Consider the following 25,420-nt stretch of genomic DNA (forward strand, 5'->3'; position numbering starts at 1 on the left):
TCCCGAAATGTCAGAATTCCCAGCTAAATTTTATAGTTAACACACATTTGTGTTTTACTTATTAACGTCAGTGACATGCAAATGATTAACGTGTAGGTTTTTTCAGTCGTGGATCATATGTTTATGTTTTAGAGCGCATTTATTCGTCTTGTGGCAGAATTTCAAAAATGTCGTTTCATGTACGACTCATGACAAAACCAACAGGTAGGGTAATAAACGGAATTTGTGGACAACGAAGTTTTGTTTGTTTCTTTTGGATTTTTCCTAGTCGCCACGGCGGATCTTTTTTGTTCAGCGTACTGATTTTGGCCTGCGCTCCTTTATATTTGGGATACCCTTCCCGATGAATACCCATGAAGTACACCCCGTAAAGAAAAGTAGATACAGCCTTTAGTGTGACGTCTCATGCGTTTCCGGGTTAGAGTTCAAAAAAATAATCATGGCGGTCGCATGCTTGTCTTAGGCATGTTGTAGGAGTTTGAACCCACAATATACGCCGAAAAGCCTGCAGAATGAAGGAGACACCTTTGTCGAATTGCGAACGGGATTTCTTGCTTAAAGCCATCGAAGAGAAAAAGGTAAACTTTTAGGGAAACATTTCATTAACATTATTTTGCTATACGTTTATTGTTGTTTACTATCTAACAATGTCTACATGAAGTTTGCACGTGGCTTTAACGACCTGTTTTCCTACACGCTCTTCTGCAGCGCCTGGATGGACGGCAGACCTATGACTACAGAAAAATAAAGATCGTGTTTGGGACTGACTTTGGATGCTGCTTCGTGGAACTCGGGAAAACCAGGTGAGCTGCTCAGTGGACACGACAAGTACAACTGATTATAACAAGTTCAGAATGTTTTTTTCCTGGAAGAGATCCCATTGGTAATATTTTGTCTTTAATTAAGTCAATTCACATTCCTCACTTTGTTTCAAGAATTATTATATTAAATTTTAACTGTATTCCTGTACATGCTGCTCATTCGGTGGTCTTTCATTCTAAACCTGTGGCATCAATATTTAATTTTGGAAATGGTTGTCAATGTGGTTCACGATACAGGGTCATGGCCCAGGTGTCCTGTGAGCTGGTGGCTCCCAAGGACAACCGGCCAAATGAGGGAATCATGTTCTTCAATATTGAGCTGTCACCGATGGCTTCACCAGCATTTGAACAGAGCAGGTGAGTGTTTCTTCTACCCTTATTATATTATTTATTATTATTATTATTGTTGTTGTTGTTTACTCTTGAAGTGCAAGTGTACCTTCTATACAGTGCCAGATTACATCATGAAGCACATAAGGAAACCTTTTCCATAGAGCAGACACAAGTTATTGCAGTTATACTAAAGTAATATACAAATATTAAGATGAATTAATAGTTTTTTTTCACCAAAGGCAATCAGAGTTGTCTGTGAAGCTAAACCGACAACTGGAGCGATGTTTAAGGAACTCCAGGTGCATTGATACAGAGTCCTTGTGTGTGGTGTCTGGAGAAAAGGTACACACCAACATATGCGGTCACAAGGTCTTTTCCATGACAGTCACGGTGCTACATTTGTTTGATCAGGTGTGGCAAATTCGGGTGGACGTTCACATGCTGAATCATGATGGGAACCTGATGGATGCTGCCAGCATAGCTGCCATCGCCGCTCTCTGCCACTTTAGACGGCCTGATGTTGGCATCCAGGGAGATGAAATCACTGTGGTTCGTGAGCAAAAACACTAGAGCACTTTTTCTTTCGCCTTTGCTGGTTAGACAATTAATGGAGACTAAAGAGAACACAACTCCTAACAGCCTGAAGGGGCGTTGCAAAACGGGGGGGAGACAGGCTTATTGGGACGTCTTATTAATGGAGTCTCACTAATGAGACCAGTACATTGCTTAGTTAACACTGTCCGTTTTATAGTTCTCAAATGGTCTCATCCTGAATATATACGTAACAAAGACGAAAATGAATTTTTACTTAAACAAAATAATTGGTTGTATACAGTAATCCCTCGCTATAGTGTGGTTGTTCAGAAATTAATTAATGAAGAAATAGTTAATATTGGGCGGCACGGCAGTCGAGTGGTTAGCGTGCAGACCTCACAGATCGAAGACCACAGTTCGATTCCACCCTCGGCCATCTCTGTGTGGAGTTTGCATGTTCTCCCCGTGCATGCGTGGGTTTTCTCCGGGTACTCCGGTTTCCTCCCCCATTCCAAAAACATGCTAGGTTAATTGGTGACTCCAAATTGTCCATAGGTATGAATGTGAGTGTGAATGGTTGTTTGTCTATATGTGCCCTGTGATTGGCTGGCGACCAGTCCAGAGTGTACCCCGCCCCTCGCCTGAAGACAGCTGGGATAGGCTCCAGCACCCCTGTGAACCTTGTTAGGAAAAGCGGTATGAATGAATGAATAGTTAATATTAGTCAGACAGAACATACTGAAATACATGTGGTATGTAGTATTCTGGTCCGACATGATAAAGTGGAAAAAATGTCTCCTCACATTCCGTGTGGAAGTGTTGTTTTTTTTTTTTTTTTTTTTTACAAGTTCAGGAGGGAAAAAACGAGACTATCTGGTTAGGCCATGCCGAGTCCCTGTGGCAAAAGAGTTTCACAATGTGTTGTAAACAATGAATCATATAAATCATGTAAAGGTGACTATAAAAAGTAAACCAAAACAAACAAAAGGGACATGCAACTATGGATTTTTCCAACACACAATAGTAATAAGTTATATAAGTTTATGGGAGTGGGTCGTAACACACACAACACGACAATATGATGCAACTCATTATGTGTCTGCCCCTCAGTACAGTCCAGAAGAAAGAGATCCCATTCCTCTCAGCATCTACCACATGCCCATCTGTGTCAGCTTCTCCTTCTTCCAACAAGGGTAAGGCCACAGCTTCAACCTTAATCATGTGTTTGAAGAACAGGCCATGTTAATGTCTGCTTGCGGAACATTCGCTTTCTATCCACAGGACTTATCTGCTTGTAGATCCGTGTGAACGGGAGGAGCGTGTGATGGATGGCTTGCTGATGATTGCCATGAACAAACACAGAGAAATCTGCTCCATTCAGTCTAGCGGAGGCATCATGTTGCTCAAGGAGCAGGTTCGCAGATTCTATTTTTGCCATTTTGCTCTCTGACATGGTATTTGTGGTATGTTTCCCCTACGATTGCTCTTCATTTTATTTTCCGTAGAACCCCAGATCTCAACGCATGTCATACAAGCATACCTAACCTTGTAAATAACTTTTTAAAAATAAATTTATTTTAACAGAGTGCTGAAAAAACATTTATATTTGATCAATTACCAACCAAGAATTGTGACCCCCCATAGAGCACTCACAAATGAGTCTTGTCCCTTTTAAGGAAGTACTCCTACTCTCATTGATTCATATTCACCTACCTCCTATGATATTTGGTGTACCTCACATTGGGAACTTGACTTGAGTCATTTATGAAAACTAAATAGCCGGCGGGAAAACACCTTGTTCAGAAAGTTGGAACGTGAAAAAGGAAATTGTTTTATTTTTCTGTGCTGTTGAAGGTCATGAGATGCAGTAAAATAGCCAGCGTCAAAGTGTCGGAAATCACAGAGCTCATCAGTAAGGCCCTGGAGAATGACAAAGCAGCCCGGTGAGTTCACCGTCACGTGTGGTTCAAGGGTGGCAGTCTGGCTGTTGGTCGGAGATGGCTAAGAACTCCGTATGGATATTTTCCAGGAAAGCAGGCGGCAGGTGCGGTTTTGCCGAGTCGATGCCTCAAGAGCGCATTACCGCTTTGAAAAAGGATGAGACTGCAGTGGAAATGACAGATGTGTCCCAAAGAGCTGAGGACATCATCCACAAAGCCGAGGCAACTCCTCAGACGTATCCTGCACTTGACTACACAAGCAAAATAATAGTTTTTATCAACAAAGTCACGAGCTTAGCAAGGTGTAAGTACACAATAAGAGACTATGCAACAATATCATATGATCATATGGCTTCAGTGCCACTATTCATGCCTATTACTCGTTCGTGCAATGCCCCACCCCCCCATATCACAATGTAACATTGTGAACAATAAACACATATTTGTGACAATAACAAAGGAGAGATTTGAAAAATGTAGATTTTGTCACGCTAATATTGATGTGATATTTTGATGGGTCCACCAACCCGTCGTTTTTAACCTGTGCAGGAACCTTAACTAAGCCATACTAGGAGTCAGCCGCTGGTGGTACCCGTCCCAGGTGTTGGTCAGGTAGGTCAGGGCTTGTCCAACAGCTGGGGGATAGAGGAAGACGAACACGACACGGAAGAAGATATCAATAGTGATGAAGAGGAAGATGATAAAGAAACAAAGATGGAAGTGGAGCAAAACAAACACAAGCAAGGTGGAAAGGGTTAGTGGATTCATTTGTATCGACTTGTGAAAGCGTATTGAACAGAGTATTTGTGTTTGCAGGAGATGTGGTTGAAATATCAGACAGTGAGGAGGAAGATGTTGTCATACTTGATCCAGAGACAGCAGACCCAAAGGATAAGTAAGGAACCCTATGAACCCTCTCAGATCTGATTTGGACTGTACAAACGGTTCACACCTAAAACTCGAACACCAACCACTGCTCGGACCTGGGAGACCATATTACATTTCATGACCCGCTAACGGGTTTCTCTATACAAGAGGACTATTGATAATGTCAGGTTTAGTCAGATTAAATAAACTACAGTCAAACCTTTGTCTATATCATATACACTCCTGATCACAATTTAGGATCAGTTGAAAAATGGCAAGAAATTTCATTTGGCACAGTTGGATCTTAATGAGGTTCGAAGTGCAGCGATGTCCTGTTGAAAAAGCCAGTCATTACCACGCAAACGAGGGCCTTCAGTCATGCAGCAGCTGCTGTTTGACACCCCTGCACAACCTTAAAGCTCCATTGTTCCAGATACACCGCCTCCACTCAGGTGGGATCCTCTTGTCATTCCAGTAATGTTGGAAGCCATCAGGACCGCCAAGGTTTCTTCCACCTTTCAATGTCCCATATTTACTGTTCTCATGCTAATTCCAAACAGTAATTTTGTTGGCGTTGAAGGAGAAGTGGCCTTTCTTTTTTTCTTCTTAAAGGCTTCTCTCACAGACGCTGTGTGGTGGTCATTGGACTGCTCTCGGCACCAGAAATAACCTACATTTGGGCCGAGGATGGTCCTGTGTCTTGACAGACCGTCAATCGGATCCTCCAGCTCAGCGCCAGTGCCTACCACTTAACTTTTTTGTTCCATAACCCTCAGGATATTTGACAAAGTTTCCATTGACTCCATTGTCCAAGGTTTTTTGTTTTTTTTACCATTGCCATCAAAAGATCATGAACGTGCGTATACCTGATGACATTGAATCCACGGATTTTGGCTTTTATGATTTTGGCTTTGAAATGCTGTGGTCTTTTGATCAGCCGATTAACAGCCTATTTCACTTTTAATGCTTGCTTTCTCAAAACCTTTTTGGTCTTACTCCCACTTCCTCTTTTTGCATTTTGACCTCCTTAAGATCCAACAGTGCAAAATGTGAATTCTGCACGTTTTCAACTGGTCTTGAAATTTTTATCAGGAGTGTAAAAACCAATTTAGAGTATGGTTCTGGTACCGAAGTGGTAGTGAACACACCAGATTAGCGTGTCTGCTTCCAGCATCTTAATAATACCAAGAAACCTCATAAGAATTGATCCAGAACCCATTTTGCATTACCACGTTAAATTGCTTTACACAAATAAAAAGTAAATATTAGAAAATATATATTTTCCTGCCATCACAATTGCAAAATATGCACGAGTACTAGAATGGAAAATGATAAGAGAAAATATTTGAAGCAGATGAGGTGACAGTTCTTTATCTCACTTGAAGGAGTACAAGTTCAAGTTCCCACCAGAAGGGGCCAGCAGCGTCAAAGAAAATGCGCCAAAAAATTAAAGGACACATTTAAACTCTTCATGACCCCAGTCCTGCTTCAACTTGACTTCAACTTGACATTACTTCCTGTTTTATTTTCTCTTTAAATTGGTTTTTGGTTCCTCTAGTCTGACCCAAGCTGTCCTATCTAGTAGAGGTCTACACGGAGCGGCTGGCCCCACGGCTGGCCGGACTCCTCGGCTAACAGGGCGGGCTGAAGAAATCTCAAGAACATGGCCACGGCTATGGAAAACTAATATAAAAAATATTGATAGCCTCATTTGTTTCTTGAAAGGTCACCTATATTGACCATAATCCTTCCTTATATCATCTTTTTCACACAATTTATACAATCTTGAGCTGAAAAGAGGGAATTTAATTTTTGCGCTTGTTCGGCTGGCTGACGGCTGGCCGCTCAAATCTCACCATGGCTGTGGATGGCTGTGGCTGTCGTGCCACGGCTGTGGGGCGGTGCGGCCAAGGAAAAGCACAGCCGTGTAGACCTCTAATCTAGTATTTGAGCATAAACTGTCGTTCTTTGGGAAGGGGGGCAGACTTGACATAACCCGACCCCATCGTAAGACCAGTTGAAAAATAGGTAGAATTTACCTTTTGCACATTTGGACCTTAATGGGATATTAAGTAGAGATACAAAATGAAATACAAGATACAATAGGCTGTGTATCAGCTGATCAAAGTTTAAGACCATCGCTTAAAAAAATGACAAAAAACTCTTCAAACCAAAACAAAGTAATGAGTAGCTCCACCATTCTTGTTGATCACCTCAAACATTGGTTTGGGCATGTTGGTGGAGTGTTTCCAGGAGCCTGTTGGGAACATTGCTCCAAGTGATGAGGATGGCGTCACTATCTGGAACTGATGCCATCCATCCCCAAATGTTCTCTATGGGATGTCAATCAGGGGAACATGGTCCAAAAGAGTTATGTTATTCTCCCTGAAAAAGACCTCGGTCAAGCCGGCATTGGGAACTGCAGCATTGTCCTGGTGAAGAACCCAGCTGTTACCACACAGACCAGGACCCTCGGTCATGAGGGATGCCCGCTGCAACATCTGCATGTAATTGGTTGCCATCTGACAACCCCGCACCACCTGAAGCTCCAGTGTTCCACTGAATGAAAAAGCATGATCATGATCCACTATGCCGGGTAGAAAACATCTCAGGTGGGATCTCCTTTCAATGTCACATGTTTCATCCTCCCTGGCAAAGTGTAAACGGGCAGTTTTGTTGAAGGAGAGGAGAGAAGGTCTTTGGATTTGTCATTTGTTTTTTTGAAAGCCTTTTCCCACAGACGGCGCCTGATGGTTATTGTACTGCAGGACCACCCTGTGTATTGACTGACAGCCATTTGGATGCTCTGGCTCAGCGCAGGTGCCATTTTTGGGGGTCTACCACTTGACTTTTTTGTTCCGTAATGCTCAGGATCTTTCCTGCCGTTTCCTGTAGAATGAATGCATTACTGCTGTCTTACTGGCCTGCTGCCAGAGGCCTTGCAGAGAAACTCTTACCACCAGGAGGGCATGGGCATGACCATGTCAATGCCTGACAGAAAATTCGAATTTTGAGCAGATTTTGGCTTTTTTCGCCTGTGGGCTTAAACTTTTGATCAATCGAAAAACGAGCTAATCCAGTTTTTTTTAATGACAAGTTCCAAATGTTTTTGTCTCTCTCCCCCTTCTTGCTTTTGCATATTGTAGCTCTCCTTAGAACCTCATTCACGTCGTAATGTGCAAAGTGCATATTCTAGCCATTTTTCAACTGATTTTAAGATTTTGATTAGGTCTGTATATGTAGATAAGTAATGATGATTGACTAAAGGTAGATTTCAAAGGTAGCGCACCCCCATCTGGTACAACCCTCACATGCTGCAAACCGCTACACACGAGAACTCCATGCAACAATGGTGAGTCTGAAGCAGTGTGTTGAGTGTTTGGTGTTTTTAGGATGCCTATACCGTACAGGCACTACTTGGCATCATTGACATCATAATGTCTGTTGTGAGGAATTTGAATCTCATCGAACATCTCTCAACAGCACTACTACAATTATTTGACATATTTGAATGTTTAACAAAAAACATTGATATCACTGGTAGCTAATTTTTTAAGTAACATGCCCAACACTACCTGTAAAAAAGTTCAATTTCAATTGTCTGTTTTGATGCGTTTGAATTACAGCAGTTTATAGTTGTGGGATCGAGGTGAAATACAGGAATGTGATGCTTTGGTGTTTTAGGAAGCTTTGAACTACATTTCTAGTCACATTTGAAGAAATGTATTTGAATATGTATATTGTTAGTCGATGTCATGCATGGATTAGCTCTTGCAATAATACCATTCAACAGCCACCTGATGACTCGTTCTGAATAAATTGGGTATTGTGTTTATAAAGGAGTCTGTTCAATTCAAAAGACAAACACACTCTCAAGCAAATAGTATCGAAAATGATTACAAAATAATTTAGTTGGCTGGTACCGTGTGTAAAAAACGACAAAATTCAGGTTCCACCGAGATTTGAACTCGGATCGCTGGATTCAGAGTCCAGAGTGCTAACCATTACACCATGGAACCGCTGTGTCGTTCACGCAGTTTTTAAGTAACTATCACGTTGAATATAGTATATATTGTACATATGCCACAGGTCATATTGTGTTGGTTGAATAATGGACAATAAAAGCTCGCTCTTTATAAGCTACAGTACAGTGGCAATGCTGCAAATGAATGGAACGCTATGGAGAAAGTCCGCCATGATGGTGAGCAAGAGAAGTGGGCGGGTCTAAGGCGGACAATAGCGTACAACGTGCTGAGCTGAGTAACATAGTTATGTGCTGTGAGTACGCTTCAATAAAATTAATCAACGTTATTTACTGAACGCAACGAATTTATTTGGTACCCAAGTAACACTTTTAAACCCCCCCAAAATACCAGAATGTTGCGCTTCCTGTCGCCTATCCTGACTGTGCGTCACTGATTGATCAGGAACAGCTGTTTGCATTCTAAATCGAAGCACATATTATGTGTGTTTATGACAAAAGCACATTCGTCATGCAAATATGACGGCACAAACACGTAACTCCAGTACTCACACACGACCGTGTCATTTAGCTTCACCTAAACGAAGGGGCATACTCGGACTCGCTCTGATCGGTTCAACCAATTGATTCAATTCATGTCAACACAAACGTGAGTATGGTGGGAAGTGAGTATATGCTACTACATTTGTAAATTAGTACATTTCTTGCTATACTATATGCTACGACTGCAATCAGTGACAGGCCGTGAGCTAATTGGGGGACGTCATCATTAAAAAAATAAGTTTCGGTTAAGCAGCGGAAGTACCAAAATAAAAGACATAACAATGGCAACCAACAACGCCGGAAGCTGTGTACCTCGGGAGGAACCAGAGAATTACAAACAAAAAAAACAAGTTAAAATTGAAGGATTGTCTGTGTGCTTGTCTCCTATTTTTTGTGTCTCATGTGTGTTTGTCTAATATTTTTTGTGTCTCACTCATAAAACTATACACTACATTTAATCAAGTAGAACCAAGCAGCCTAGGGCAAATCACAGGACACATAATCGCTTTCAGGCACATACAGTTTCGTAGCGCTCCTACACATCCACAACTACAGATAACGTGAGGACATGACTTCCTCAGCTGCGGCCTGTCGATAACGGCTGGCTCCACCGCTCCACCCCGCCCGCCCTGAGTTGGTGAAAGGAGTCTGTCAAGGAGAGGAGGGAGGGCACTTGTGATGCGCCAGAGATCTACCGACATTTCTTAGCATAATAAAAGCCGGGCAGGGACAGTTAGCTGTACTCATTTGTTCTGACCTGTAAAGTAAAGCCTACGTCTCTGCAGGTGTTAGGGGAAGACTTTTGATATTATTACATATATTATATTATATATATATTATATATATTATTACGCTAGCAGGTGTGTTGACATATTGTGTGTTTTGTGACATTATTGTGAAGTTTTGTGAAAACCGGTGTGTGTTCCAGTATACTGCGTGGTCCAGGACCACTAAGGGTTGGCGTACCCAACTGGGTGGAGGGCCGTAAATGTAACGCTCCATTCGGGTCCAGTGAAGGGCAGTACACCGAGCGCGGTGAGGGGAACGCTTCACTTGGATGCTTAACAATAGACAGGGGCTATTGCGCTAATTTTACTGGGTGGAGGGCCGTAAATGTAACGCTCCATTCCAGGTCCTGTGAAGGGCAGTCCACCAGCAGGCGGTGAGGGGAACGCTTCACGTGGATGCTTAAATGGACAGGGTCTATCTAACTTTCATCATTGCTCAACATCCTTGCAACTATCAGTTTTGTATTTGTTTTTTAATTGTTGTGGGAATAGAATGGAAGGTGAGTTTGACCGAGAATGTGAGGAGTGGGAAATGTGTGGGGGTCCCCCTAGGTTGTCAGAAAGTGAATTGTTTGGTCTTGTGGAAGGTCAGGTTATGAGTGGCTTAGTAAGTCAGGATAAGAATAAAGATAGACAGATGGTACGTAAGACATGGGAAGTGTGTGATGGACAGAGTTGGGATAATATTGTGGAGGTTCACGGTAAGTTCAGACGGGAGGAGGAAAAGATTATGAAAGAAATAAGACAGGTGGAGGAGAAAATTGAGCAGGCATCATTCTGGCAGAAATCAGAACTTAAGAAGACGCTGAAAAAATTGGAAGATTCCAGGCAAATGATTCATTCGATGGGGATGGCAAGCTTGGCTTTGGCCGCCCCGTACATGACGCGGGAAAAACAGTCGAAGGCGAGAAGGGCCATAGTGGTCACGCCATCGCCACCCCTGCCCTGTCCAAACCCTCCCAGTGGAATCTATCCTACTCTAAGATTCCAGGGAGAAGTAGACCTTGATGGGGAGGAGTTACATAGACAATTTCTGACCCTACAACAAGCAAGGCGCAAAGCCCCTGTGAGACGAGACAACATGGGCTCGATCTGAAACAGTTATGCCTCTAAAAGTTGACGTGGCGGGCCAGCACAAAGAATACACACCTTTTACCATAACAGACATTGACGGCATGTGTCGTAAGTTGCCTCCACTAGCCCGTGGAGCAGACCCATGGATCAACGAGGTATTGCGCCTCACAGCTGGCCTCAGTTTGGCCTGGGGAGACGTCCGCTGTCTGCTATCGGCATCTGCTTTGCCAGGTCGATTCAGCCAAATTATAGAGAGAGCTAGGTTGGGAAATGTGGCTGTACATGAACCCTTTGGCCCCTATGCGCGAGCTTTGTTTGCTGTACTTCGTGAAGATTACCCATCCGAAAACGCTACTGTGCCCTCCGCGTTGCCGTGGTCCGGCACAACCGATCCATTCATGTATTATGAAGATTGCGTCAGACAGTGGATGGAGGCCACGGGCGTAAACTTCCAAGACAATGTTCCCATGACCACACTGTTTCGAGCAGCAGTACTCGCTGGAATGCCACCATCGGTGGCAAAGAAATTAAAAGATGTTGCAACTGACAACTGACAAAGAAAATGCAACTGATGATTGGCAAATATTGTGTTCCAATAATTAGTGCTACAGGTATTCAAATCAATAAAACAAGGGTGCTCAAATTTAGGTACCTGCCGACTTTTGTTTAAATAATTGTTGTCGACTTTCTGTAAATCCTATAAACTTAATTTCACTTATCTATCACTGTGTTGGTCTGCTATAGGATATATTTAACTGAAGTGGCTGATCCCAACAACCAGTCATTTACAAAGAAAATTATCAGGGGCATTGCATTGCCAAAGTGTGGTATTTCCTTGGGTGCAATTCCCAAGGTGGCGTTGTTGGTATACTACTAATTACATTTAGACAACTAATGGAGAACTAATGACTAAGGCACATAAATATATTGTATGGTTACTGGTGAACTAATGAAGAACTAATGAATAGTGGTTAGCGTTAGGTAGGCTTGTCCGTCATTAATGTAAAGTGTTACCAGGAAAGGTAAAACCATAGATAAGACAAAAACAATAAAAAAACAACTAGTATTGACCTCTATAGTAACTTCATTTTTACATTGCTTATTCTCTTTTGACAGCGTGACACCTTGAAGTAAAGGCTGCCTGTTTTTACCTGCTGGACTGACTTTATCATCTCTTCCATCTGCACATCATCACTAAGTGAGAAGGTGCGTTTTTCCACCTTTTAGCTTTGTATCATATAGTGCTTATTAGATGTCTGATATTAGCATTTATCACATACTACAGTATTAATTGGCCCTGTACCCTAGGAACCGCCCATGAATGATACGGGAAAAGGCCAAAATGATACTGTGTCAAAGCCCAAGGCAGTGATACTGATAAAATATAGAGTTTATCCATGTCCAGTATCAGCCCCCGTAGCTGTCCACTCAGAGCGCGCTGCTCTGGTATCGTGCCCGTGAAACAACCAATCAGAGAACAGCGCACGAGCCCAGGTCATGAAGTGGGCTCCTGGGCTTAACTTTCTAAACTCTGCACATGTGACAGGAAATGTCACTGTAACTATAAATATTCCTAGTGCTTCTCCAGTCACCAAAAAACCCAAACTTGATTAATGGAACTTTAATTGTCAGACATTGATAAGATAAGACTGTAGATAAAATATTATTGTTGAAATATTTTTGCAATTGTTGTGTTTAAACTGTTTAGATATAATACATGTAATAAACTGAACATTTTCTGGAAACAAAATGGTCTTTTGATTAAATAGTAGGTGATAATAAGCTCATGATTAAATATGTAGTATGTGATAATAAGATCATCACATGGTTTGTCTGGTATCAGGCCCAGTATCATGTCCCCGTGTGCCAGTATCAGCCCGAGACAGAAGGATAGAATGGATAGATGGCTATAGAATGGATGGATTGATATGGAATGGATGGCTGTATGGATATAGAATGGATGGATATAGAATGGATGGATATAGAATGGATGGATTGATATGGAATGGATGGATGTATGGATATAGAATGGATAGATGGCTATAGAATGGATGGATGGATATAGAATGGATGGATGGATATCAAGTGGATGGATGTATGAATATAGAATGGATGGATTAAAGGATGGATGGATATAGAATGGATGGATGAATGGATATAGAATGGATGGATGGATGGATGGATGGACATAGAATGGATGGATGGACATAGCATGGATGGATATAGAATGGATGGATATAGAATGGATGGATGGATATAGGATGGATGGATGGACATAGAATGGATGGACTGATGAATGGATGGATGGATGGATATAGAATGGATGGATTAATGGATGAATGGACATAGAATGGATGGATGGATGGTTATAGAATGGATGGATGGACATAGAATGGATGGATGAATGATGGATGGATATGGAATGGATAGATGGATGGACATAGAATGGATGGATGGATATAGAATGCATGGATGGATATAGGATGGATGGACATAGGATGGATGGACTGATGAATGGATGGATATAGAATGGATGGATTAATGGATGGATGGACATAGAATGGATGGATGGATGGCTGAATGTGCACAGACTTAACCTAACAATGTCCCCTCAGACAGGAAAGTGTCCGGCCTGTTGTCACAAAAGATATATCAAAAGATATATTTCAAATTCAAATTTTTCTCAATTTTTTTTTTCCAAAATTTTCCTCTTGGAAGTAATCCAGTGGAGTCTTAACGCACTTCCCTAGCATTCTCTACCACTCATACAATGGTCCCCTTGGCCAGAGCTGGCAGTGGACGAGCCACCCATATTTTCCGGTTTTCTCCTGCCATGTGTTCCTGCTTTGTGTACTTATATGCCTGTTCCGTTGAACAGAGTGGAACAATGGCACTGAACGTGCCAGGGCTGCTGGCGATGGTGGGATTCTACATGCTAATCCTGGGAACGGGCATCTATGCATCCTTGCGCTCCAGGCGGGAGGAGAAAAATTGGACAGGACATGGATTGGAGATCACATTACTAGCTGGACGCAAGATCAACTTGATCGTGGGCATCTTCACTCTTACAGGTACAAAGTCGCTTTCTTAGGACAAGCCATCAGAAGAAACAGCAGCAAATCTTAGTATTGATTTCATACAAAGTAAAGACACTTATGATATTACATATATATACAGTGGGTTGCAAAAGTATTCCCGTCACACTTTTCTAGGGTTGAGATCCAGGCTCTGACTTGGCCAGTGTAGAAGATTCCCTTTCTTCTTCCTGAGCCATTCTTGTGTCACTCCAGGTGTGTTTTGGATCACTATACTGCTGAAAGATAAACCTCCATTCAAGGTTCAGGCTTTTTGCAGACATGAAGAAGTTCTTCTCCAGGATGTCAATGTATTTGGTACTATCCATAGTTCACCAGGACTAGAGCCCCATAGCATTATGTTCCCACCTCCATGTTTCAAGGTAGGGATGGTATGAGCCGCATTATCACCTGTGTAGGCTTTGCTCCAAACATACTTCCTGGTCTATGTTTGCCAAAAGTTTGATCTGTGTTTGATTTGGCCAGATCATTCTTTCCCACATTACTTCAAATGAGCCTTGAGGTGTTCTTTCTTCAGGTATGGCTTTTTCTTTGTAAAACGGCCATGGAGACCTTGTTTGTGGAAAGTGCGGGATGCATGGACTTGTGTACATTAGTCCCAGCAACCTGGAGAGGCTGCTTCAGGCCTTCAAGAGTTACGGAAAGGTTTTCTCTTGCTTCCCTGAGCAGTTTCTCCTGCCTTTTGTCGTGAACTTGGAGGGATGCCCTGTTCTTCTGAAGTTGCCAGTGACACCATGGCACTTCCAATTCTGGACAAGTGATGCAACAGGTCATTTTGGCACATTGACGGCACCCACGATAGCTGCATAGCTTTGCCCATGTCTATGGTTCTCTAGAACTTTCTTTGTGAGGTCTTCTGACAGCTCCTTTGACTTTATGACTTTATTTTGTCTGCTGACAAGCATGGGGTGACTGTGGACAGATGACTATCTGGCGCAAGGGAGTAATGAAGCCTATAAGAGTCACAGGTGTGGAGATGCAGACTTGTGACACTATGATGCCGGAGGTGCAGTAATTTTCGACTAAAAATGACAACTTTGGTGTAAGGGTATGAATACTTTTGCAACAATGAAATGCAGACTTATGCAATCTATCTAGAGTACTTACGTCTGAACAAAAACAGTGATGGATTGTCATGTTGTGCTATTTCCTTTCATACAAACGGGAGAAACACACCTTTCCTTTGTTCTGTGCCGAGAAATTGAGTGTTTCTCATGGGTATGAACACTTTTGCAACCCACTGTAAACATAACACATCAATAATGTTAAAATGAATCATCCAGATATTTTTGAAAATAGCAGATCGGAAAAAATACAGATAGCATCACTGAAATACTGTATCTATACAGCTGATATTTGGATTGATCTGCCCACCGCTTTGAAAAAGTGACTTATATGAAAAAAAAACTTGTTTTTTGCAGCCACATGGGTAGGAGGAGGCTTTATCCTTGGGATCGCTGAAGCAACGTACAACCCCACATTGGGAGCAGTGTGGGCTCTCATGCCTGTGCCGTATGTCCTGACATTTTTCCTAGGTGAGTGCTACTTCATTCTCAAGCAATCAACTCAAAACTGATTGGATTTCCAAAGACACCAAATGAAAGGCAGCAAGATGAATGGCTTTGAAGTAACCAGCAAGCAGCAGCAGATTATTAGGCCATTACATGGCATTGCTGGATGCTGGTGAGGTGTTCCGGGCATGCCCGGCTGGGAAATGGCCCCACGGCAGAACCCAGGACACGCTGGAGGGATTATGTCTCACAGCTAGCCTGAGAACGCCTTGGTGTCTTCCCGGTGGAACTGGAGGAGGTGGCCGGGGACCGTGGGCTTTCCTACTGAGACTGTGTCCCCGTGACCCGGACCCAGATAAGCAGAAAAAAATGGATGGACTGATGGATTGCTGGTTTAGAACTGCCATAAATGAGGGATTACTGTAACCTCTCATTATTTCAGCAAGAATCTCAACCATAACAATAGCAACTCTATTATGCATATTTCCAATATTGAGCTGTTATTGACCACTGACACAACATTTGGTATGTGTCTTGGACACATTCCTGTTGTCCCCTCCTGTCCTCTGTGTTAGGGTAAGCATGCTTCTAAGAGTCTAAGGCCTTTTTTGCTTTTTCTCAGGTGGCTTTTTCTTTGCAAAGCCCATGAGAGAGAAAAATTATATGACAATGATGGACCCTTTCCAAAAGAAGTATGGCAACGGAGTGGCAACTGCTCTGATCTTTCCAGCACTGATTGCTGATGTGCTGTGGGTGGCACGCACACTCGTCAGCCTGGGTGAGTTCCTCCATGTGGTAGAACTGCTTAGGCCAGACCCACAAGCCTTAGAGTTCCTAATTTGTTAGCGAGTGAGTCTTTGTGCATCCACACAGTCTGATGCTCAGACCTGAACACGTCAACAGCAGTCCAATTCCACCACCGTATACGTACAGTATGTATCGCCCACTCACACAGTCTCTGGGAAGGACACTTACTCATTCTCATTACAAGAACGCAAGATGCATTCAGGGACACGCCGAACATCACAAAACAGTTTTATAATGCAGGTGTGTTTTTAACACGTCCTATCTTTCATTTCCAAAATTCTTGAAAAAATAGTCTCAACTTCACGCACATCTCACTCTTAACAGTCTGTATGAACCCTTCCAGTCCGGCTGCCGTCCCCGTTACAGCACCGAAACTGCACTCATCAAAATCAGCAACGATCTCCTTACTGCAACTGACACCGGTTCACTTTCCATTCTCATCCTCCTTGACCTGAGTGCAGCCTTTGACACCATCCCACACCCCATCCTCCTCAGTAGACTCTCCTCAATTGGCATCACCCACACCCCCCTCCACTGGTTCCATTCCTATCTCACAGACCGCACTCAGTTCATACAGCTCAAGTCTTTCTCCTCCGACCCCTCCCCAGTCACCACAGGTGTGCCCCAGGGCTCTGTCCTGGGGCCCCTTCTCTTCATAACCTACCTTCTCCCCCTCGGCCATATCTTCCGCAAATTTAACATTCACTTCCACTGCTTCACGGATGACACCCAGCTCTACCTTTCTTCCAAACCCAACTCCACACTCCCACCTCCCTCCCTCACCTCCTGTCTCTCTGAAATAAAATCATGGTTCACCTCCAACTTTCTGAATCTTAACAGCACTAAAACTGAATTCTTACTCATTGGCACCAAATCCACCTTATCTAAAGTTGACTCCTTCTCTCTCTCCATCGACAGCTCCTTAGTCTCCCCCTCCCCTCAGGTCAAGAGTCTGGGTGTCATCCTTGACAGCACACTATCTTTCCAATCCCACATTAATAACGTCACCAGGTCAGCCTACTTCCATCTGCGCTCCATTAATCGTCTCACCTACAAGTCCATCCATAAACTTGCCCCCCCCTTACCTCTCTGACCTCATCCACATTGTCAATCTTTCCCGCTCCCTCAGATCTTCCTCGTCCCTCCATCTCACTGTACCCTCTGCACGCCTTTGCACAATGGAGAGCAGAGCTTTCAGCCGCTCTGCTTCCAAACTCTGGAACTCATTGCCACCTGACCTCCGTAAATCTGCCACCCTTCCCATCTTCAAATCCAAACTCAAAACTCATCTGTTCAAACTAGCTTACTCCCTCTAACTGCGTCACATGGTCCCCCCTTATTTATTGTATGTTCTTATTCATTGTTTGTTCTCTTTTATCTTGTATTTTATATTTGTATTTATATATCTTCTGTACAGCGACCTTGGGTGTCCTGAAAGGCGCTTTGAAATAAATGTATTATTATTATTATTATCTCTTATTTCAGCTGTACAAATTGCAATATTTAAGTATGTGTAAATATGAAAATACACTGGAAATAAGTCAATTTACCTTAAACTATGCAATGTCTTTGGACACAACCCCTTATTGCTCATAACAACATGGTTTAAAGTGTGATTCAATTGTTCTGCTACTATTAAAGATAGTGATCAAAAAAGATCAGCTGTGGCGACTCCGTAATCAGGAAAAAGCCAAAAGAAAAAGAAGTGTTGGATTTTTGGACTTATGTATGTTTATATCTTTTACCTTGACTGACATATTCAGTTGATTTGGAGCTGTTAATATATACAAATATATATCATCCTGTCCTGTCATTTATCATTGTGTTATTTAAATACAGTCAAAATTGGCATATTCCAGACATAGTTGCTAATGGTGATTAATCATGATTAATAGTGACAGATGCCAAATGGTTAAACATGGTAGAAGGAATGTAATGGTACTGCCGTGTTCTTGGGAGAATTGGGAGTATCTTGGGAGTATTGCATGCCTGTGATCTTCCATCATGTTTTAACGCTGTCTTCTTTTCCAGTGCTAACAGCCTGTTGATTGTGAAAGGTCAGCGATTGTTCAAATCAGGTTGTTCATATGATGAGAGACTTTTCTATTCTTTGACTGACTGGTTCACTGATACATGCCTTCACATAGCATGTGTGTAGAATACAGTGCCCTCCAGAAGTATTGGAGGTCCATTTCTCTAGTTTTGGTCTGGACAGAAAACATTTGGATATGACATCAAAAGCATTTGAGGTTTTATAGTATTTACATCTCGATCGGATGTGCAACTTAATTTGAACCCACCCGCTCGTGGGGCAGGTGTGACCTTCTGTGTTACTTATTCTGTGCTCTGGTTTCGATTGGGTGGGATATGTTTTGCCTTTAGATGTGAAAACAACATGAAAACTGGAGAACTCCATATGGGTGAAAAACAAGCAAGTGTGAATCTGCGAGAAGCATTGGTCATAGCCGCTGCAACCATCTGGAATGTCCTTAAGAAAGAAACAAGTGGTGTACAAAGTAACAGTCGTTGAACAGATAGACTGAGGAAAACAACAGATGACAGAAACATTGCCAGAGCTTCAAAGAAAGGCCCTAAAACAACTGTTAGGGACAACATCATTTTTATTTTCAAGCCCTAAACTGGATTTTCCCCGTATGAATCATTTGTTTAGGATATCGACTTAGAGAAAGAAAAACGTCAAGATTCAAGAATAATTAAAACAACAAACTTAACAGAAAATGGCCCCTTCCAAACAGTCACAACAGGCAATTTCAGGTTGACGCACAGTGGGGCTGATGATCCGGGTGTTTCCCGTGCTGTATGACAGGCACGGCGAAACCGGTCCCGCTGGTGTTAAGACTGGATGTGGCGATCCTGGTTGGGAGTGGTCACATGACATGATGCTGTTCACTGGACTAACAATGCTGGCCTTTTTTGGCCCTTTATATCGGCCTCCAAAACCAATCCTAAAATTGTAACCACCAGTGGTTACTTTCTTCTTCAGGGCAATCTAAAAGGTTGTACTGGCTATGATCCATGCATGATCAATGATCAATGGTTCCATCTTTGATCCCTCAATTCACAGTTGCTTGTTTTTTATGCATAAACTCATTTCTCATTTTCATGTTTTCACCTGTAAATGCAGTCTTCACAGGCAAAACCTACCTGACCCAATCTAAGCTTAAGACATCCAATGCTATTGATTAAATAATGTGTGAGGACACACAATGGGAACACACCTGTCAGTCACATGTTCCACTAAACTTGATCTCACTGCTCCAATACGTCTGGATGCCACTGTAAGCACCATAAACGCAATGGCAAGGAGACAGGAATGTCCCTGAGACACTTTTGTCCAAACCTACTCAACCATTTAGCTTTGGGGGCCTGAAGTCAGCTGGGATTGGCTACAGCTCACCCATGACTCCTACGAGCAGGGTAGAAATGGACGGAATTGATGATGATAACTTCCTGACATAAAGAGTGACAACATTTTTGGAGTCTCACAATCAATAGGCTGCATTTCTTGTAATTTTATAACACTTACTGTATTTTCCACATTATAGGGGGCACCGCTTTATAAGGCGCACCTTCAATGAATGACATATTTTAAAACTTTTTCCATATATAAGGTGCACCGCATTATATAGCGCTGCATCCATTAGATGGCGCTGCGCTAAAGGGAATGTCAGCAAAACAGTCAGTCAATCTTTATTAATAGATTACAAATCAGCTTTCTGACAACTCAATTCAGTCCCAAAATGAATAAAAAAACCGTTTTATTATTTTCTCATAGGTAAAGTATTAGTATTTTCGTTACAGTTTATCTTTTAACAACAGCAAGGTATAACATGTAGTGCAACATTTATATCACATAGTGGAGGCGAACTTTTCCTCCATTCACTAAACACGTAAAAACATTCTGATGCTGTTACGGTAAATTAAACGTTAGTGCAATCACAATATAGCAACACTCGTAATGAAATGTGAAATAGTAGTTTGTGTGCGGCTGCAGAGATTAAGACTTTTCAGAAACCGAAAGCGCCAAGAAGGACCGCCTCTAAATTCATTGATGTTAAGTTTGCGTGCTAGCACTGTTGCCTTCATTCGAATAGTGATTGTACTGACACTTCTACTTGCTGCTCTCTGTTCAACAACCCACTGTTCAAGTTTGTCCTCTAACTGTAGCCATCTTGCTACTCTGTTCAGTCTTCTTTACTTGGCGCAGCTCATCCTCTTGCTTCCTCCACTTCCGCACTATTGATTGTTAATGTTAAACTCTCTCGCTGCTGCTCTATTCCCATGTTGACTGATCGCCTTGAGTTTAAACTCTGCGTTGTAAGCGCGTCTCTTAATAGGAGCCATTTCAGGGTTTTTACACAAACACACAAATGGAAATGAGACGCCGTTTTATATATCCCAACATGCACCCCGCACTACTTCTATGGGGGAAAATGGAGTCGGCGGCTGCTTACCGTAGTTGCGACCTGTTGCTGCAAAATTGATCCATATATAAATAAGGCGCACCGGATCATAAGGCGCATGGTCAGCTTTTGAAAAAATGGACGGCTCGTAGTGCGCCTTATAGTGCGGAAAATACGGTACTTCATGAAGCTAGTTTGAAAGTTTTAAAAAAGTAAGCATGCACCAATTTCCTCCATTTTGGGCCACTGGCTAATCCTTACATATGAAACCGATCTTGTCCACATAACTATCCACCTCCGCAAAGGTCTGAAAGTCAAATCAGGTCTGCAGTTTAACCTGCTATGCAGCTTTTCTTTGTTATTAAAATGTGAAAAATAAAAGATGGAGGTTTGTACTGTTTCAAGGGTATTGTTCAGTGCATAGATTGGAACGCTGAAGGTGTATGCCGTCAGTTCTAAAAATGTGGAACAAATGGGTCGAGGATAAAATCGGAATTGACTTATCAATCAAGACTTATTGGCCATAAACGTGTAATCGGCGCATCCCTAGTTTAAAGCAAACATCTGTGCCTGAGTGTAAGTAATGCACCGCGATGCAGACGTCGCTGCTTTTTCAAGCAACACTGCATTTAAACATGTGAATGGAATAACTGGGCGATGTAATGACAAAACTCTGTCTGTGTGAGAGAAACAGACGGGGAACCTAATATTGATCATCACCTAAATGCGATAATAAAACATTGCATGATCTCCAGCAGTAAACATCTGTGCTTTAGACAACTTCTTGTCCCATCAGTCCTCCGGGGGCTCACGACTATGCTGTGTGGTTCCAGGTGGAACTATGAGGGTGATTCTGGACCTTCCTTACGTCTACTCCATCCTCATCTCCTCTGTGGTGGCCATTGTCTACACGCTCCTGGGGGGGCTGTACTCTGTGGCTTACACAGATGTCATTCAGCTCAGCCTCATCCTTGTCAGTCTGGTAGGGAGCATCTGCACACCTACAAATCCAATCAGAAGCTTCACGGTTCCTAGGCTCGACATTGCTATGAGTAGCTATGAATTACTGAATATCATTAGATGGTACCAGGTGACCAGGTCGTCATTAAATTGTAGTGAGTGACTGTACTATGTAGAAAGAAGCAAATGAGGTATTATAACTTGACTTCTCATTTACTCTATGCTTTAACAGAGGTGCAATGAGTATTTATTAAACCGTATCATGTGACAAATACAACCTCCTGCAGCCCAAGCCCCCCCACAGTTATCAGGCTTGTTGCAGCAGGCCTGTTTTAGTGGCTTATCTGCTCAGAGTTTGAAGGACATGTCAGCACGACAGAACAACACGGCATCTTAAACTGTTACTGTGTTGGAGAAGACAATCAATGTGATTCAATGTGATATATTTATCAAACAAAGTCAAATTTGGTGTTCCAATTCTGAAAGACACCACGCCACTTTTGTGGTTTCCACCATGTGTCAAAAAGCAGTAGTTTGAAAAGTAGAGACTCCTGGTGTGGAATTTCGAAGATAAATCCAAGATAAGATTATTGTGTGTCACACATTGGCAGTTTGTGAAAAAAAAGACCCAAATCACACCGGTCCGTGGTGCAAAAAAGGTTGGGGACCCCTGTTTTACACCACAAAAATATTTTCTATTACTTTGTCCTGGTGGAGTCAAAGATGATTAAGATCTATTAAAAGCCACTTTTCCCCAAATTTAGAGACATCTGGCGATAACATAGCGGCCAGTGACCTCCAAGAATGCAAGCTGATGTTGTCTGCGCATCCATGTTGCACATGGTTTTACCAAGGAGTCCAATTGTTACATTGTTGTCAACTTGGTGTGGCTCTGGCAACATGAGTTTTAACAATTGGTTAATTTGTTCAACCCCTCTTGAGTTGATGACTGGTTTCAAACTGTACAAAATGTACAAACCTCTCACATGAAAAACATTCACCATTTTAGATGTCAGCTATTTAGTATTAGGTCACATAAGTCTCTTTTGTCCCTGGTCAATTTATGTTAGACCTTAAAATCTGTACCAAGCTCTCACTTATTTAGCCCACAATTCCTAACCCCAAGATAACCTGTTAAAACATAAAAAAGGAGAAAGTTTGAGGTCTATTTTTGTTCAGAAACCCGCCTCTTGCTAAAAGTAATGTTTTTTCCTGCACAAAGAACAAGCAGTTGTATCCCCATCTCCGTCATTATTGTGTTGATTTATGAGCTTTTTTCTGACAATGTAGTCTCTGTATTGAGTATTAAGTTGGGGAAATTCCTTCATTGGACCTCATGAACTTTTAAAATTGAAGCCTCAAGATATGGTGATGATACAGCACAGTACAGCTGAGTGAAACGTTAGCAACCTCCTCTTCTGTTTGGTAAGATGACGTTTTCCTGTGTTTGTGTACACAGTGGGTGTGTGTCCCTTTCATGGTGACCAACCCCCATTCTGCCGACATCTCACTGACGGCCTACGTCCAAAAATACCAGGCCCCTTGGATTGGCAATGTGGAGCTTAATGAAGCAGGAAAGTGGTTTGATGACTTCATGTTGTTGGTGAGTCCAAAGTGGAAGGTTTGAGGTGTGCAGCGAATGTTGGTACCAGAAACCCAATAAACACAGGGCCACAATGGCCAAAAGAGCTCATCATATCCCCAAGCAGGTTGTAAGACGGGCTGCGACCTGTCTCACTTTCTTCGACTGTCCTAGAACTAGAGCTGGGCGACTTGGACCAAACTCATATTCAGATATATTTTAGTTGAATATCAATGTACGATATGTATCCTGATATTTTCCCTCAAAGTGAGTTTAGACAAAAGTCAAAGAATGCATTTTTAAATATCGATAAATCGCCCAGCCCTGTTAACTACGTTTCTCCTAGGCTCTGGGTGGTTTGGCCTACCAAGCGTTCTACCAAAGGATCCTGGCCTCCTCTTCTTACACCCAGGCTCAACTGACCTGCTTTGTCTCCTCTTCCTTTTGCCTGGTGCTGGGTATCCCGTCTATACTGATCGGAGCCGTTGCTGCGTCTACAAGTACACTTTTCACTGTTTCAACTTCAGTTCTGTAAGCCTTGTTTATTTGTAACCTTTCCTTTCCTTATTTGCAACGACTTATCCCGTAGACTGGAACTCAACAGCCTATGGACTGCCAACACCATATGAGCGTGGCGAGGCAGGTTCTGTCCTCCCCATTGCCCTGCAGTACCTCACACCCACCTATGTGTCCATCATTGGCATTGGAGCTGTAGCTGCTGCTGTCATGTCCTCCATGGACTCGGCCCTGCTGTCCTCTGCCTCACTGTTCTCCTCCAACATCTACAAGAACATGATCAGAAAGCAGGTGAGAAAGGCTGTCTCACTGTGTCATTATCGCCAAAAAGTCACAAGAGCGTTGCTGTATTGAGGCGTGTTACTGTTCTTCTTGTCATTGTGTTGTCTTTGTGATCCTAAGCCTGGATGATCAATATTTTAATGCAATGTCTTTCTTTTGTCTCAGGCATCAGACTATGAGATGCGCTTGGTGATTCGCATCTCAGTGGTAGTTGTGGGTCTGGTCGGTACCGGCCTCTGTTTCCTGGACAGCAGTGTCCTGGTCTTCTGGCTTGTGGGTGTGGACATGTCCTTCACCATCATGTTCCCTCAGCTAGTTTGCGTCCTCTTCTTCGAGGTGTCCAATAGCTACGGGGCCACTATGGGCTTAATAGTGGGAGTCCTCATGAGGGCCCTGAGCGGAGAGCCCCTCATTGGCCTGAAACCCGTCATCCCCTATCCCGGCCTCCGCTTGAACCGTGAGAACACGCTCACCCAGTACTTCCCCTTCCGCACTACCATCATGCTCATGTCGCTGCTGTCCATCCTGCTATTCTCCTGGTTGGCGGTGATGATTTTCGACAAAAAGCTGTTGTCTAAGAAATGGGATGTGTATCACATCAACTCCGGGTGGGAAAGCCCTGAAGACAAGAGGGCAAGAGAAAATGCCGTCGTCTCCAAGCGGCTAATGGAAACCAGTTGCTGAGGGGTCTTGCATGGAGGCCCATAAAAGATGGCTCATGAAAAGAGGCAGACACGATAGAGCCATCGTCAGACATGAGGCATGAGACTAGAATCTGTATAGAATCAGTTAATGTGTGTCGCATACCGTACAGATCAACATGTCCTCTGAACACCTTAGCATCAGTTATCTTCCATAAAGACATCGGTAAAAATCTTTAACTCCGTTTGTGATCATGAAGACGCATTGCGTATTAATACCAATGCTTAGTTATTTTCTTTTGAACTGTTTTCTCTATTTGTCTTATTGGAAATTGTATTGATGTCATTAAGTTGTCAGCAAAGCGTGTCTAAATAAAATGTATTATGTGACTGAATAAAAACATTCAGTAATTATGATGAGCCTTAACATAATTGATATCACACATCTCTCAAGTGGACGGACGGAGCCAGCCATTGAAATTCCTTTCTATTTGGACGTTGCATGAGATGAGTTGATTTAATGAATAGTATGGGGGTCATGCTGTTTTTGCTGTATGTTTTCAATGAGTTCATTACTGTGTTCTACGTGTACTCGTGGATACTTGTGGAACATGTCCCGTATGGTGGAATGTTTTGCAAAGTACAATACTGATTGTTGCATTTAATGTATATTTTCGTCTTTTCTTGAAATAAATATACAAAATAAATAAACAATTTTTT

At 42.6% G+C, this 25,420-nt stretch overlaps 2 protein-coding genes and 1 non-coding gene across 7 annotated transcripts; 2 read left to right on the forward strand and 1 right to left on the reverse strand.

Moving 5' to 3' along the window:
- Nucleotides 1-405: 405 nt before the first annotated feature.
- exosc9 (exosome component 9) lies at nt 406-8,322 on the forward strand. Of its 3 annotated transcripts, none has more exons than XM_058091620.2 (12): nt 406-578; nt 709-803; nt 1,059-1,178; nt 1,394-1,496; nt 1,566-1,703; nt 2,799-2,881; nt 2,970-3,102; nt 3,543-3,631; nt 3,718-3,864; nt 4,201-4,382; nt 4,445-4,523; nt 5,881-8,322. In XM_058091620.2, the coding sequence occupies exons 1-12, from the start codon at nt 513-515 to the stop codon at nt 5,957-5,959; spliced, it is 1,314 nt and encodes a 437-aa protein (XP_057947603.2). In that variant the 5' UTR covers nt 406-512; the 3' UTR covers nt 5,960-8,322. The 3 variants fall into 3 exon arrangements, with proteins under 3 accessions (XP_057947603.2, XP_078649587.1, XP_078649588.1); XM_078793461.1 differs by having other exon boundaries at nt 4,201-4,373; XM_078793462.1 differs by lacking the exon at nt 5,881-8,322 and having other exon boundaries at nt 4,445-4,527.
- Nucleotides 8,323-8,442: 120 nt separating this feature from the next.
- On the reverse strand, nt 8,443-8,514 carry trnaq-cug (transfer RNA glutamine (anticodon CUG)). Its single transcript has one exon. It is a non-coding gene; the product is annotated as a tRNA-Gln (tRNA).
- A 157-nt stretch (nt 8,515-8,671) lies between these two features.
- LOC131140738 (high affinity choline transporter 1-like) lies at nt 8,672-25,380 on the forward strand. 3 transcript variants are annotated; one of them, XM_058091416.2, is made up of 9 exons: nt 8,672-8,696; nt 13,761-13,953; nt 15,399-15,512; nt 16,111-16,266; nt 21,553-21,701; nt 23,139-23,282; nt 23,608-23,761; nt 23,851-24,068; nt 24,225-25,380. In XM_058091416.2, the coding sequence occupies exons 1-9, from the start codon at nt 8,691-8,693 to the stop codon at nt 24,741-24,743; spliced, it is 1,653 nt and encodes a 550-aa protein (XP_057947399.2). In that variant the 5' UTR covers nt 8,672-8,690; the 3' UTR covers nt 24,744-25,380. The 3 variants fall into 3 exon arrangements, with proteins under 3 accessions (XP_057947399.2, XP_057947422.2, XP_057947413.2); XM_058091430.2 differs by lacking the exon at nt 8,672-8,696 and adding an exon at nt 9,010-9,126; XM_058091439.2 differs by lacking the exon at nt 23,139-23,282.
- The last annotated feature ends 40 nt before the right edge of the window (nt 25,381-25,420 follow it).

This window comes from Doryrhamphus excisus, linkage group LG9 (assembly GCF_037039965.1).
Source record: "Doryrhamphus excisus strain RoL-2023G ecotype Guam linkage group LG9, RoL_Dexc_Guam_v1.1, whole genome shotgun sequence".
NCBI lineage: Eukaryota > Metazoa > Chordata > Actinopteri > Syngnathiformes > Syngnathidae > Doryrhamphus > Doryrhamphus excisus.